This window comes from Ylistrum balloti, unplaced genomic scaffold (assembly GCF_031769215.1).
Source record: "Ylistrum balloti isolate Yb309-2 unplaced genomic scaffold, AGI_CSIRO_Ybal_v1 Utg370568, whole genome shotgun sequence".
Taxonomy (NCBI): Eukaryota; Metazoa; Mollusca; class Bivalvia; order Pectinida; family Pectinidae; genus Ylistrum; species Ylistrum balloti.
The window spans coordinates 580,555-597,295 of record NW_026782356.1 but is presented as its reverse complement, the minus strand read 5'-3'; the positions used below and the strand labels follow the sequence as shown (position 1 = coordinate 597,295).

General features: G+C 33.3%; 2 protein-coding genes across 2 annotated transcripts; one reads left to right on the top strand and one right to left on the bottom strand.

The window, feature by feature from the left end:
• Window positions 1-459: 459 nt before the first annotated feature.
• Window positions 460-4,444, top strand: LOC132556438 (uncharacterized). Its single transcript, XM_060220849.1, has 4 exons — window positions 460-568; window positions 2,215-2,295; window positions 2,618-2,660; window positions 3,627-4,444. The coding sequence occupies exons 1-4, from the start codon at window positions 558-560 to the stop codon at window positions 3,939-3,941; spliced, it is 450 nt and encodes a 149-aa protein (XP_060076832.1). The 5' UTR covers window positions 460-557; the 3' UTR covers window positions 3,942-4,444.
• An 832-nt stretch (window positions 4,445-5,276) lies between these two features.
• LOC132556400 (uncharacterized) lies at window positions 5,277-15,302 on the bottom strand. The gene is made up of 6 exons (XM_060220809.1): window positions 15,225-15,302; window positions 13,730-13,878; window positions 12,062-12,158; window positions 9,446-9,547; window positions 8,440-8,595; window positions 5,277-8,098 (listed from the first exon to the last, which is right to left on the bottom strand). The coding sequence occupies exons 2-6, from the start codon at window positions 13,876-13,878 to the stop codon at window positions 7,883-7,885; spliced, it is 720 nt and encodes a 239-aa protein (XP_060076792.1). The 5' UTR covers window positions 15,225-15,302; the 3' UTR covers window positions 5,277-7,882.
• Window positions 15,303-16,741: the final 1,439 nt, after the last annotated feature.

Below are 16,741 nucleotides of genomic sequence, written 5' to 3'. Positions count from 1 at the left end.
AAGGACATTCCAGTTGTATTCAAACTTTAAGTTATGCCCGTCTGAAAAGAAAAAGCATTATTGAAAACACCCAAAAACATCATGTAGACCTCTTTCTACTCGGCCGAGTTGGGAGACACGAGTGTATCACTGGCGAATTTTCTAAAGAACCAGTAATGAACACTATAAGCCGAATATCGTGTCCAATAGGAGAACGAACCATGGTCATTTTTGTGAAATATTTAAATCTCGATCTACTGATGTACAAGCTGGCCTTCCTAGATACATTGCACTACGATGTTGAAATTGTATCTTTTGGCGAATTTATTATTATTATTAAACAAATAAATGCTTAGTCATGTAGTTAAGAGGAGTATATTTATATCGACTAAAACTAGTAATTACGGACATATTCACATTTTATTAGCTATATTCCCTGAACGGAAATCAGCGCTTGTGTTACCTCCCCTTACGGAAGTCTCCTGTCAAGCAGACGTCTTTGACAGAAGTGCTGCTTCATCGCCTCGTACCTGCTGACATCTGCGTTTATTTTAAGTTCTTGAAATGAATGTCACAAAATGACGGCAAGGTAATAAGAACTTTAGGTTGCAATATAGCATATACATGTTCTTATTGTATGTAGTCTTGATATAAATAATCTTTTCATGGCTGAACCACTATCAAAAATACTTGGACAGAAAAAGGCTGATGGATGTCAGTGTTTATGGTGTGAATATGGTCCTTGAATTCGCACAAGACGTAAAATGAATGTGAGATAGATGTAACAGGTACCATATTATACAAATAAGATGGATAAGAGTAAATGTGATATTTTCCACGAAGGAGCTCTCCAAATTACGTAATAAATTCTGTGGTCAGTAATGTAGCGGCCATTTTGACAAATATTCTGTCCTTGTGAATTTTAAGTTGCAGTACACATTTAAGTGATATTCGTATTTACCTTAATGCAAGTAATGCGAACATATCACCGTGATATATAGCAATTTGCAATTGGTTCATATCGGTATTCACCATTATTTTAAATACAGACAGTCAATGTAAAATAATCCCCGGTAATCATGTCAGTAATATTTTGATATGCATATACAGACTGCAAAGTGAAAAAGATTGAGGCCTTGTTCATGTATTTATTACTTATCATATTGTTAATGAAAAGAATAATTTGTATTGACACAGTACTTTTGTTCTGATATAACCATTTGCTTGTACTATAACCATAAATATCCAGCTCAAACAAGATGCAGTGACCCAACACTCTCACCCTACAAGTAAGCTAACATGAAATCCCACTAGTCAGAGCTAATAAGAAACTAAAGAACTAAAGTCCAGTAGCTTTAAAAACCCAACCATTCTATCTTGCTTAGTTTACACTTGAATATATAAACTCATCCTGATATTCTATTGACTTCTTAATTTTGGCACCTGTTCAATTTTTAAAAAGTTGTTGATAGAGCATATTAATTCAGACTAACACTTTGAGTGGACCATGGTGTCAGCACCAAATCTGTTATAGGGAGGAGTAGACATGTATTTACTGAAGTCTTTGGAAGGTGTATCAAAGATGTCCTTGTACTGCTTTGGTTTCAACCTCATTGTACATCTAGTAACCTTTACCTGTCAAGGCAGATGCCTTACAACACTTGCATGAAATTTACAGCCACCTAGAACTAGTAATGGTGACATGTGTTTTGAATTTCTACACAAATGTAGGGTTTGTTATATTACTAATGAATAAACATTCAGGGATATTTCAATTTGTGTTGGAAAATGAAAGCCAGTGATATTTTGTAGATTCTAAATCTATACCAGAATGTACTTTTCAGAATAATGTTTAGAGTTACATCTGAATACCATACCACTTATTACTGGGTGCGCTGAAGTAACATGATTTCTTTTTCATTTAAACCAGTTGCATTCAATATACATGTGACACAGTTGTAATCATCTTCAATGTGCTTTTTGATTACTAAGGTACATACAAATTACTTGCTGATAAAGAAATGATAGGTTTAATGAAGACAAGCTGGGCATTCAAATGTCAAAAAACAAATTTGAAAGCTCAAAATTTGGTCTTCTGAATGCTCTGATGAAATATTTATTGGTTTCATTATAGAATTATATCATCTAATACCATGTTTATAGTTAAATTATTTAACATTAGCATTGTTTACTTAAATAAGTTAGATGATATAATGGCGTTTTATGTTTCTTAAGCTTGAAAAGACCAAGGAGCCCAAATGCAGACTGTGAAGATTGCTTACCAATTTCCAAAAGGATCAACAGACTTCAAATAGAGTAATTATTCTTAAAATGCTGATCAGTATATTAAGAGGAACCAAAACTATTGCTGTATACTGGTTTTGCTTATATCACGGGTCAAACGTCATAGGAATGTCTATATATTTTTGTTTGTTACATGGATCTGCATGTTCTCAAATTTAATAAAGTTTACATTTTACATTATAAAGATAATCAAATTTTAATGTACCTAGTAAGTATTGGATTCAAAAGTAATATATTCATTTAATTTCAATCAGTAATTTGTATCTTTAACTTTAAAAAATTACTTAGATGTTTCTATTTTCCTAAATTAAATGGTACCATTTTCTCTTCACAGGTCTGGTCATCAGCCATTTAGTCATGACAGTAATGATCAAATGGTAAGCTTAGATATATAATGAAAAAAGCTGAGCTGTTATCATCTGTTAATACAAATCTAGATTCTCGAGGATAATGTCTTCTTTCTTACCTTGAAAAATGCTGGATAAACTTCCAAAGTGGCGATAGATTTGTTCCAGATATATTTCATTGTATAGAATTTCACTAATGTTATAATAAAATTGACGTACCTTAAATATGTACTTAATATAAGGTAAATGATAATGATCATATTTTATAAATTGATTTAACTTGCCTGTAACATGAAGCAGAATTCTCTGAAAAGCTGATAAAGATTTCAGTTGTGTTTACAGTTTTAGTTGGGTTAAGTTTAATATCAATTTCCTTATAAAACAAAAAACAAAACCTTACACATAATGGAGAAATGTTTGTACAAACATGATATTGTTGAAAATGGTGAATTTTGTATTCCTAGTTGTGACACTCGCAAACCTTCAGAAAGTAATATTTAACTTAAGAATTGGAAAAAAAAAGAAAAATCATAATGGAAAGGGATTGATATACTGCTTTACAGAAATTCAGCTTTTATTGAAAAAGTAGTGATTTATTTAAAACTAGGAAGATTTCCATGAAAGAATGTAATCCTTAATATGACCATAGAATTCAATATTTAATTATTTTATTTAAACATTGGAAAGACATAATGTCATGTCAGTTAAAGTCACTTTCTCGGTTAAAATGTAATAGAAAACACTGTAACAACAAAATGTAACTCAGTATCTCATGATGTAGAGTTACTTTTCATTATCATAACATTTTCTTATTTTATGAACTTAACATCAAATTCCGGTATTATGAAACATATTGAGGAAGATTACATACAATTTCTGATGTTTATATAACGATTTCAAGTATGGAATATTGTAATGTAATAAAATCCACCAATATTTCTGAATTTTTTGCGGATAATATTTTTGTTTTGTTTCATGACTTTGAATTTATTTCAGAACAACAATATAGAAAGACCTAACGGAATTGTTCACCCAGACAACATTATCACACAATGTCGGAAGCTTCGCATTAACTCTGACCCTATTCATCCTAATCATCTCAGAAATGGCGCAGAGTTTCCTGGATGTTCTGGATGTAGTCAGTCTTTGGTGCAAAGTCAGTCAATGAACAAACTTCCATTTGACATGGCAGAGGGTTATAACCCTGAACTAGAGGAAAAAGACAATCCAATATATTTCCGAATTAATCAGGTGCTTTTTGAGGCTCACAAGGAGAGAGCAGTGAGGACACAGATCAAGTTCCCAGATTAGTGTTCGAGAGTAAAATGCAGGGCAGAATGATGTGGAAATGTGAAGCTTGTGTCTGGCTGAATGTGTATGAAAAGTATAAACGTGGTAGGATAGGATTTGCTCACTTTATTGACACAAATATATCTAGCCCTTGGGCAAAAGTTGTTCCCATATTTCTTTCAATTTTTTGTTTAACTTAAATCGCTTTCTACTATTTAATGTGAGAACCTTTTTCTTGCAGATGTTTTTCTGTTAAGACTGAAAAAGGTTTGCTATATATTATATATAAGCTATGCATATACTTCATTTTACCGATGTAATTTTTTTGAGGGACAAAGCTTAGTCTCATATAAATTGCTTTACCTACATGCACTGTAGTCACTTTCAAAGCATTTAGTTGACTGTGTTGGAAAGCTCATGAGGTATTAACTTCTTAAACATGTTTGTATTCAAATAACTTCAAAAACATTTACTGGGTGTATGGAGAATGAATCTTGATATTAATAAATGACATATTCAATGATCAGTAGTGTTCTGTTTTAGCTCATCATGTTCCATAGCACATCCCATCCATCTGTTATTCTTTTCAAAGCTTACCAACACTTTCCAATTCCATTGTGCATTTCCGTCGCTATAGAATAAAACCTTTTATTTAGGAATAATGTGGTCCCTCTGATGACTCAATATTCACTGAAGTGATTAAATGTCTCCATCATATGATTAGTGATGTTCTGGTCCATTCACCATCTCATGATCATCTGGCTCAAACATATTGGTTTGAAAAGATGATTGACAGGTCATGAAATAATAGGATATTGAACCAATATGTTTCAGAAAGGGTTTAAATCATGTTGTAATAATCTGTGTCCATTTGTGTTTAGGAAATTTGTGGCATGCGGTAGTCTATGAAAATGGTAAATCTTGGAACCAGTCAATTAGATCACAAAGCATATTTTCTTCTGCAATACATTATTACTAAAAAGCAAGAGGTTCATGGGGTCTGTATCTCGCCTACATATGCATGTAGATCCTGCCCAAGTAGGTTTAGACACACCTTTGTACAAAATGATTCCTCTTCACCCCAGGATGCTCAAGACCAAATTGGAACAGACTCCATGATTCCCCCACTTCTCCCCATGGTCAGACCAACCATTCATGTAAAATTAAATCTCCTTTTTGTTTTTAAAGGATACAATTGACAAAATTTGGTCAAAATCTGCTGGGCCATTCCAGACTAGTACTGTTTTAAATAAATTGATGACAGATGCCTCAATACAACATAAGCTCACCTTGGTCTTTTCGACCATGTAAGCTAAAATAAGTCAATCAAAATTTTTAAAAGACAAATTCTGTATTTCATTCAAAATTTATTATAAGATATCACAAAAATATTCATAGAAGACAATAAACATTGTATTTTTAAGATGTCTTTTGATTATCGAAGATTACCAGTGTAGAAACTGAACCAAAAAAAAGTTCAGATATGAAGCAGGGATGGAAATAATCACTTGTGTTCACTTTTACAATGTAAAAGATAAAGCTTGAAAGAATGCGAGAACTATATATAGTATATAATACATTAATTAGTGATGAAAATGATAAAAAAAGGCAGGTGTTTAGCTGTGTAACAAAAAACATCAGTCTGTCAGATTGAAGGGATTGACATTGTTTTATCCTAAACTGACGTTCATGATAGAGCATGTGTACAAAGCTAGTGAAGATGAGCTTAGTACTATGAAGATACAGAGCAGTAACTAACAAATAATCACACTGAACATTGTACACAATCTTAGGCCTTTGATGGAGTTACATGGCAATTTAATATTTATATTATTTCAGAGAAGGAATTCCATCTGAATTATCTGAAAAATAAGAGGCTACTTTCACAAATAACACGGTACCATTGAGTCTGGTGAAGATATCTTGAACAGTTGCTCAGGTTGGAGGAATCAACCTTGATGGAATTATAAGCTGATACATATTTTCTACTTGTTTAACATATATGTACAGTGTACTGGTATTTGATAAGATAAGGTACAAAATTGGTTACCATAGTATAATGTACACAACAACATGGTGACTGCCTGACTGATCAATGGACAATATGATGTTGAAATACTGTAAAATTGTCTAAAATGTCACCTCTATATAACAAATACCTGCCTTTAAATGCTCCTTACCTAAGAAAAATAATTCATAGTAATCAAATAGCTAAAGCCAGCCATTTTGGCTTACAATCAGACCTGTATATTGCACCAACCCTTTGCTTGAAGACCAGCTTCATCTGTGGTATAGGGGATGTTACTCCCGTGATCAACCAATTACTTAACTTCTTGTAGTGGCCATTTTAGACAGGTTCCACTGAATGTTCAACTTACAGCAGGTATGTACATTGTAATAGGAAATAACTTTTGTCTACAAGCAAATGTAAAACATTTATGTACAGAACTAAATGGCTATTAAAACAAAATACTGATTTCTATTGATTCCTGAAAGAAAATGAAAAGCCGTACTTTCAAATTTTAATGTTACAAACAATTATGCCATCTTACATTGAGTATTTGTTGAACACATTTGTCCAAATTTTGTTACCAATGAACAAAATACAACATACTGATAAACATAAACAGCTCTAACACATCTAACTGCATGTAACAAGGAATTCTGAGTTAAAACCACATATTTCTTGTTAAGCAATACAAAAAGACAAACTAATATTTAGAGTGGAATACAAAAAAATCCTCTATATATTGAAATTGAGTAGAAAATCAGAGACAAATATGCCTCCTCCTGGCCAAAGATTGGATTATCAATATGCCACAAAGCACAATTTTGTGTCATCAAAACAAGGTCCATCAATTGTGAACCATTCAAATCAGTTGAAAATTGAGGGGGAGAAACTAGAAAAAAGATAAAATATTCAACTGAAGGGGAGAAACTAGAAACAAGATCAAATAGCTGCAAAGAAGAAAGGGCACTGACTTTTTTCTAAGCTTATCAAGTACTATATTTTTGGATGATAAAACAACATCCTTCAAAAACTGTAGGAGGATTTAGATGAAGAAAATACCAAAAGGCAATATCACTTCCAAAAAATACAGAATCAAATGCCTTTTAAGAAAAGAAAATTTCATGTCATGTTATAAAGCACATATAATTTCAAAGAAATAAGTTAAAATCCTAAAGTGATTTTCTGACAAAATACCGAAAAACCAAGGGCAATAACTCCTCTGAAAATCATGGAATCACACTGTTGTCTACAATTTCTTGTCGTAGTCATAAAGTCTACCAAGTTTGAAAAATGTTTGATTGAAAACATGACAGAGGAGAAATTAAGTTTATGAAACAAACAACTCCTTCATATACAATCAAATCGAATTGACATTCACTAACAGTTTTATATCATACTACAATGAAGCCTTTCAAGTGTGAAAATGATCAATTGAAAACCGTGCAAGGAAATGTTTGATAGGCATGTAAAAACATCTAAGACAGATGTCAAGTCAAGATACTGCAAGCAAGGTGGACTGCAGAAGTCAATTGTCAGACACCACCACAACAACGATGACATGATAAACCCAGAAAACAGACATTCAAATACCCAGTATTCCTGTTGTTTCTTTGAAGTCAGAAGAGTAGTGTCTGTACCACCATTACAAATACTCTTTTAACGTCATAATGTTGTTTTAACTTCACAAAGTCATCTCTTTTTTGTAAAGTCATTTAAGTTTGCTTAAAAATTTTCCCTCAGGAACAGTTCGTACATTGCCTTTCCACGCTTATGCAGGACAAAGTTAAACAAAGCCGAATAATTTACTTGATAATAAAAGACCAGCATTAAATGTATTTTGAAATCTGACAGTAACCTTCTATCATTAAGGCAAGTATAATTTGTCAAACAGAAAAGGACACTTATTTATGAATTGGCACTGTTAACAATAATAAAAGTGATTGCAGTTTCATTATCTGCCATTGGATTGTACAGTTGTCGGTGGGAGGGCAGTGGTGGTGGTAGTCGTCGATGGAGACGATTTGAACACACCTGCACCATACAGAATCAGTAACACTACGATTGTCAATACAACCAGTATCACCACCGCTAAAATCAGCATCATCTTCGTGTTCTTCCACCAAAACTTGCGTCTCAACTTTGTAGCTGTTTTTTGGAATGTTTGTGCCTGAAAACAAATTTCAAAATGTCAAAAAAACCTGAACATATGATATCCAATGTGATAAGCTCAAGATAACTTATTCAAAATTTGATATAATAATAATCTTTATTAAAGTTTGGTAAGTTGAAAACAAGATGATTTTTTTAAAAATCAAGATGCTGCTATGGAAACAAATGCTGTTTCCATGGTGAAGGGAAGTCTTTCTGCAAGAATACAATGCCGACATGAAACCAAAGGTCATCTACTGTGTGCCTGGTTAACCATTACTATCAAAGTAATACAGAGAATATCATAATCAGTTTCCCTTATACAGAAAAGTTTGGTCCAATAAAGACTTATATACATACACTGGCTTCAAGTTCAGTAGTCTTGTCCACCAGGTCATCCAGTCGCTCTCCTCTTTCTAAAACTTTCTCTATGTTTTGTGTCATGACATCCTTGACCTCGTCAACCTGTGACCTCAGTATGGACAAGTTGTCGTTGGCTGGTTTTGAGAACTTTTCCTTTGAAAAGTAAACGCAAATTCAATGTGTTACTATTATGTGTATATAACACTGTTCCTTCAACAGATCAGATACCTTCCTGGTATGTTGTATATGATACAAATATTTCCCTGAATGAACTCTGATGCTACAATCATACACGACAACATGAAAGAATGTTAAAAAAAGCATGTATACATATAATTCTACATTTATACAAGGCAAAAACTGAAATATCTTTAAAGTCCCAGTGACCTAATTTCAGTATGCAACAATCTAGAGAGCTGTGAACTCAAATTAATGAAAATAATTTCAAATACTAATTTAGGTAATCTTGGGTAAAAAGGTGAAAGAGATACAAAACACAACACTTTGGCCAAATTAACGGACACATGAGATGGCATTCAAAAAATTTCAATGGTACTAGCAACAGTCTTATGTATATAGTCAAGGACTTAGACATACATATATAGGTCCTATATAAGTATAGTCATGGACTAAGATATACATATGTAGGTCCTTCTAAGTAAGTAAAGTCATGGACTTAAATATACATATGTAGGGCCTTCTTTATAAGTAGAGTCATGGACTTAAGTATACATATGTAGGTCCTTCTATATAAGTAGAGTCATGGACTAAGATATACATATGTAGGTCCCTCTATATAAGTAGAGTCATGGACTTAAATATACATATGTAGGTCCTTCTATATAAGTAGAGTCATGGACTAAGATATACATATGTAGGTCCTTCTTTATATGAATAGTCATGGACTCAGATATACATATGTAGGTCCTTCTATTTAAGTATAGTTATGTACTTAGATATAGGTCCTTGCTATAGTATCATGTCTGATGTTTTAATTACTTACCATGTTCTGACCAAGAACCATACCAAACTCTCCATCCAGTTCATGTGACCTTGGAGTCACGGCACGCATTGCCATTGTCCCACTCTGAAACTTTCTCTTGATCTAAAAAAATTACACCAGATTTTAATGTACTTTAGCCTAATATCACTGAATTGAATCATTTTTTTCTTTATTAAAATAAACCAACAAATAAAACCAGGGATTTAAAGAATTGAAAGTCTTATAATTATCTCAAGTTGGACAAGTTTGTTTCAAACAATTTACTGTTATTTTTATAGTTATCTGAATTTTCTAGTTGTTGCCACCTCTAGGAATTACATATAACCTCAGTTGAAATACGGAACTGTTGTTATCAAGGCTTCATAATGAAAGTTAGGATCTAATTGAATTAAATATTTGGTGGTACCATATTTGATTCTAAATTTGTTTCCAAATGTGCTATTCTCCTTTGTGTCATTTGTACTATTCTCTCAACAGATTGAGCTCATAGCTTTGACATACCCCTGGTAATATCAATGACTTTTATAATGCTCAGCAATATTGAGAAAAAATTAATATGTTATCATCAAAGTAGGCAACTATTTAAATATAATCACTCTCGTCAAAAGCCAGTTCTTTTTTGTCAGTGTCTCAAACATCTTAGATTGAAGTCAAATCCTGGTAATACATTTGAACAGAACTCAAAACCCTTTATTGTTTCAAACAATTTACTGTTATTTTTATAGTTATCTGAATTTTCTAGTTGTTGCCACCTCTAGGAATTACATATAACCTCAGTTGAAATACGGAACTGTTGTTATCAAGGCTTCATAATGAAAGTTAGGATCTAATTGAATTAAATATTTGGTGGTAATATTTGATTCTAAATTTGTTTCAAATGTGCTATTCTCCTTTGTGTCATTTGTACTATTCTCTCAACAGATTGAGCTCATAGCTTTGACATACCCCTGGTAATATCAATGACTTTTATAATGCTCAGCAATATTGAGAAAAAATTAATATGTTATCATCAAAGTAGGCAACTATTTAAATATAATCACTCTCGTCAAAAGCCAGTTCTTTTTTGTCAGTGTCTCAAACATCTTAGATTGAAGTCAAATCCTGGTAATACATTTGAACAGAACTCAAAACCCTTTATTGGATTGTACTACTGACCAATAGCCATCAGATTAAATGTGAAAAGCATTGTGATCATGATAGGTCAAAGTCATAAATATTTTACTCTTTATCTTCAGCTAACTTGTCCTAGTTGATAGCCTTTACATTAAGATAAGTTGTCCTAGCTGTTAGCCTTTACTTCAAACTAACTTTTTGTATCTGGTTGCCTTAAGCTAAAGCTAACTAGTCCTAGCTGGTAGTCTCTGCCACAAACTCACATGATCCTAGCTGTTAGCCTCTACCTCAAGCTAGCTTTCCCTAGCTGTTAGCCTTTAGCTGGTAGTCTCTGCCACAAACTCACTTGTCCTAGCTGTTAGCCTTTACCTCAAGCTAGCTTTCCCTAGCTGTTAGCCTTTAGCTGGTAGTCTCTGCCACAAACTCACTTGTCCTAGCTGTTAGCCTTTACCTCAAGCTCACTTTTTGTATCTGGTTGCCTTTATCTAAAGCTAACTAGTCCTGGCTTCTAGTCTCTAACACAAACTCACTTGTCCTAGTTGTTGGTCTCTACCTCAAGCTAGCTTGCCCTAGCTGTTAGCCTTTACCACAAGCTAACTTTTAAATCTGGTTGCCTTACCTCAAGCTAACTAGTCCTAGCTGGTAGTTTCTAGCACAAATCCACTTGTCCTAGATGCTAGCCACTACCTCAAGCTAAATTTCTGTATTTGGTTGCCTTTATCTAAAGTTAGCTAGTCCTAACTGACAGCCACTAACACAAACTAACTTTTCCTAGCTGTAAGCTGTTACTTAGGCTAGCTTGCACTAGCTGTGATCGTTTACTGCAAGCTACCTTGTGCTAGCAGGTAGTCTCTACCACAAGCTAACTTTTAGCATCTGTTAGCCTTTACCTCAAGCCAACTTTTTGTATCTTGTTGCCTTTACCTCAAGCCAACTTTTTGTATCTTGTAGCCTTTACCTCAAGCCAACTTTTTGTATCTTATAGCCTTTACCTCAAGCCAACTTTTTGTATCTTGTAGCCTTTACCTCAAGCTAACTTTTAGCATCTGTTAGCCTTTACCTCAAGCCAACTTTTTGTATCTTGTAGCCTTTACCTCAAGCTAACTTTCAGCATCTGTGAGCCTTTACCTCAATCTAACTTGTTCTAACTGTTAGCCTTAACCACAAGCCAACTTTTTGTATCTTGTAGCATTTACCTCAAGCTAACTTTTTGTATCTTGTAGCCTTAACCTCAAACTAACTTTTTGTATCTTGTAGCCTTTACCTCAATCAAACTAGTCTTGGTACCATTTACATTGATTTATTATCGGGTATCTCTTAGCAACATGCCAAATTTGGATAGTATTGATAACATACATTGGTATCCATGTTCACAACAAGATATTTCACAAATACCTGTAAAATAGTACTGGTTGGAAAAGATATTTATAAATCCCAATATCTTTGATCCGTTTAGAAAACTGTTACCCACATAAAACAAAGTATTCAAAACATGTGCAGTACCTCAGCTAAAAATGCATAAGGTTGTTTCTTTCCGAAGTCTGCCTTCGCTGCACACAGGAAAATGATACCATTGGCTATTTCACAGTGGAACATATAACTGAAAACATCACAAAAAGGAAATAAAATGTAACAGAAAATTAACAAATAACCACTAATAACTAGTGTTAATGTCCAGGCCTGCTGACTAAATCACTCATTATCAGTACAATCATGTATATGATGTTTTATCAGAGTTAACACTTAATGTTGCTGTTGCTGATTTTATCTGACCACTGAAAATAATCATTGTAGGTCATAAAGAAAAATTAAAATGATCACCTAACTAATCTCAACTGAATATAAACTACAAAGGGCCATAACTCTGTCAGTTACATTTGAATCAGTCCCATTGTCAAACTCTTGCAAAATCTTACAACTTTCATCAATATCTGTTCATGTATCACAATTAAGGTCCAGTGGCAGTAAAATTGCCAGTGGTTATAACTCCGTGAATTACTATATATTCTGTTTCATTGTCAAACATATCTTAGTTCTGATTGATATAAGGTTGCATACCAAGTCTCATCAAAACCTGTCCTTGTTTACTTAAATCATTGTGTTCACGAGGTCCATGGTTACAAAACTGCAAAGGGCCATAACTCTGTCAGCTACAATCAAATCAGTCCCACTATCAAAGTGATTCGAAATCTTACTGATGTAAGGTATGTCATGTAGAAAGTTTCATCCAAATTTGTTCATATTTACTCCAGTTACCATGTTCATGCATGACCGACAACAATGATAAAGAATGAGTTTTGCAATAGGTCACTATAACCCATGGTCATGTGGCCTTAAAAATTAAAAGAAGTTTTTGAAATTTTTCATTGTCATGTAACTAGTGGTTGATTGTGGAAAAAATGAACATGTACTGAAGTGATTTACTGAGTCAGCGTGCCTAGCAATAACAGTACAAATAAATAAAAAATACATATTTCAAATTATAAACAAACTGAATTAAAAATAACTACATTACAGCATAACATACCATTTCTTAAGTAAACAAATTTATTCAGTAAACAAACAGCTATCTTATAAAATGAACATACTCTTACATTTTTATGACAAAAAGTTGAAAAAATTTACTAGGGGCAGAATAATGTAAGCTCATCCCATGTCAAAGTAATAAAATCTCCCAATCAAAACACTGCATAACTAAGTGACACAACGAAAAACTTCTCAACATGAAAGAGATTTGTTGAAAAAACAAAAAGTTGAACTCCTAAGTTAAGATGAAATACATGTAAACAGGTACAAATGAACCAAAAAACAACCCCAAAGGGCAATAACTCATTAAAAAATTGTAGTAAATAATTTCTTATCAAGAAAGCACAAATAGATGTTATGATGGTAATGCCTACCAAAATTCAAAGGGACCAGGGCAAGTATGAGACAGGAGAGCATCTTAAGTGTTAAAAAAAAACCAAAAAGAAACCAAACAAACAAAAAAATGAATGAAAGGCAAGAATTCTACACATGCATGCATTTCACATGAAACATTTCTGTTTACTTGACCTTGTAACTATTGTGAAAATATTGATATGTATGTATATATCAACTACACATGCAAAGCTTGGTGTATTGTTGTAAATAGGTGATTCTAACATGCTGTTAGGCTAGAATGATACTCACCTGTCAGAACTGTAGGTTGTTTTGCCATCATTACGTGTGGGGATGTTTCGGAGTATGGACTCCACAACCGTCTCAAAAGAACCTGCCCCTATCTGGTGACTACACAGCACAGTAGTGCCATTGGCCACACAACTGTATACAATGGTCATCTGAAAGACAAGAATGGAAACAAATCCTTACATGATGCATTGACATATACAGGGGCATCAACATCAGCCTTGGACAGAAAAGTACCTTATCAATGCAGCAAGCAAATACAGAGTACGTAAATATTACAAGTATTCTTCAAGGAATATTTTAAAAACTTGTCAAAACCTGCCCCTGTTTAATCAGGATCCTTATTTATTCCAGCTATAATTATTCGAGTGTGTTATTAAGATATAAGAGTCCTTAAAACAAAACTGCTCATACCAGCCTTGAACTTTCCTCACCATGATGATCTATATACACAAAATTGAATGCATTCGCAGATATCAACTGTTTAACATCAGACTTTCCCTGTAGATCTACTGCATTGTTATATCTTAGTTTTCACAGCTCTTAATTACACCAGTTAACTATACCTACATCACAATATGTGTGAACAGTATAACTATATAACATCATTAGTGTCATGTACTAGCATATTAAAAGACACTTTCATTGCATTTTGCAAATGAAATACAGGAATATACCAATTTGATAGCTGCAGTGATGATGTAAGAAATCTTATATCATTGATATATCCTTTTCAGTGATCACAAGACTTTTGTTGTTTTGACCTATCAGAGATTACAATGTGAGACTATTCAATTTAAAAACACGACCTAAAATCAAATTAGATAAATTTAGATTCTCTTATGTATTTTCATTCAGGTGGGTATGCTGGTTATCTTGCCGATGATCCATGTTTGACTTCTGTTGAGACGCTTTGAGGGACACAATAGGCCATCAATCTTTGTAATAATTTTATTTGTATGTGGATAAGACGAAAAGGAATTCAATTTGATGATTCACCGTCGTCCTAGCTTTCTGCATTATCACTTTACTTTCTTTATAAAAACTTACAAATTTATTCTTCACAATCATTATTTGATGCACAAGACAGTTCTTCATATACCACAAACATTAAATTTTAGTGACTTGGAAACATGAAAAGAGCAGGGATAAGGACAGGAGTGTGTACCGTCTTTTCCAATGTCCAGCCATTTCCTACTTTTCCAAAATATTACTCTAGTTTCACTTTCGCTTTTCGTTAATTATGTACGGCGTCCGTCATTTGCTTTTGTTGAAATTGTAAATGTTTACGAACAATTGATATCTAAACAATTTAAAGCTGAACATAAACTTTGCACATGAACTGACAAATGTTTAAAAATAATATTGATCTGTCAACGTTATGTCACCACAGGCAATATCACGGTGCCCACGTCACCTCGAATAATTCGCACGTGTCACACACCCATTACCACTACTTTCTTTGAGTCTGACGTAAGTATTTGTATATCACACTAACCTTGTGTCAACGATGAACGTAAAAATGTTTTGGTAGTCCAGACAGCACCAGCTGATAAGTTTTCAGTACCGGAAAAAGGGGCGTCAATCACGAATCTCGTCAATCACTCGTACACTTCCGGCTAGACTGATAGCCAATGAAAACACGACGAAAAGATTGACCAAGCGGGAAAAAATCAATTATGGATATGGATATGATGAGTCAGTGGGAATCAAGTAAATTTAGTTTATCTACCGTTAAAGCACATTTCATCAGATTAATTGTATCGATATCACTATTTTCTTTTTTGTACACTTTTTAAGCCCTTAGCAATGTAGCAAAAAATAGATATGGTGTACTTCATACGAAAAAGAAGAATATTTTTTTAACTGTACGACTATAATCAGTTTAATATCTTACCATTATAAAAGATGGTCATAGAAATTACATGTGTAAGTACTTGACTAATATTAATGTTTAAAGTTAGAAAATACTATTGATAAGTCAAGCAGCCTTCCATTTTATTTCAGATAAATGAACTTTCCTCTACTGTAGTACATTTTCTAACAGAAACTACTTTTTACCCACTATAGCCATATTTTCCCCTTTAGCCTAACTTAGCCTTGTGGTTATTAGGCATTTTAAAAATTGGTTATGGTTGTATGTAATGTGGGACCCCTGCTGATATGGTATGTTTATTATAGTGGTTTCTATGGTATGACTTGTAGAACCCTCTACAGAGCTGGCTTTTTTGGTTCGTCATCAAATTGACTTATGTCCATCTTTTTGTCATCAGCTGTTGGTAGTTCATTCTTAAACCATTCCTGTAAAGGATAATTCTTAAGAAGTATTGGATGGATCATTCAACTTTGATAGAAAGATCCCCAACAGGTGACCATTTGAATTTTTAGACTAAGAAAATATGTTGTTATAATGCTATTTCTAGCAGATTATCAGTGGATAAATTTCAGTCTTTTATACATAAGTTTCTCATTTCAATTTTGCAACTAATTAGAAAACAAAATAGCTGAAAGGATCTTGGATTTTGACTCTGAAAGTTTGTTGTTGCTAATTCTGAAAAAGTACACAATAGATATTTATCAAATTTCATATGAAGGGTCCTTTTTGTCCGTAATTGTTGTTGTTTTTTATTATTATTATCATTTTTGCACTATCACAAAAGCAAAATTGCTGAGAGGCTTCCATATTGAATTTTGATATGAAAAATTGCTACATTCATAGCTTGATAAGTACTGGATTTCTTAAATTTCATCTGTGGCTTACTTTTGGTCTATTGTATTGAATTATCAACAATTAGACTGATAAAATAACGGCCAGTAGGCAGCCATCTTGGATTTTGAAAATGAATATTATGTTATCCCCATTTCTGGAGAAGTACTGAATGGATCATTCCTAAACTTCATTTGTAGGTTCCTTTGGGTCCTTAGAGCCAAGTTGTGTACTGTCTGTCTTAGAACTGATAAACAAAATGGATGAGAGGCCACCATCTGGAATTTGACAGTTTAGATGTATTATTG

Bases quoted from the DNA above. Each gene is read 5' to 3' on its own strand.
- LOC132556438 (XM_060220849.1), top strand. The intron at 2,296-2,617 runs GTAATTATTCTT...TTCTCTTCACAG, and splicing joins ATCAACAGACTTCAAATAGA to GTCTGGTCATCAGCCATTTA. The intron at 2,661-3,626 runs GTAAGCTTAGAT...AATTTATTTCAG, and splicing joins ATGACAGTAATGATCAAATG to AACAACAATATAGAAAGACC.
- LOC132556400 (XM_060220809.1), bottom strand. From the start codon at position 13,878: ATGACCATTGTATACAGTTGTGTGGCCAATGGCACTACTGTGCTGTGT. The intron at 9,548-12,061 runs GTACTGCACATG...TAATTTTTTTAG, and splicing joins CTTATGCATTTTTAGCTGAG to ATCAAGAGAAAGTTTCAGAG. The intron at 8,596-9,445 runs GTAAGTAATTAA...TACTTTTCAAAG, and splicing joins TGGTTCTTGGTCAGAACATG to GAAAAGTTCTCAAAACCAGC.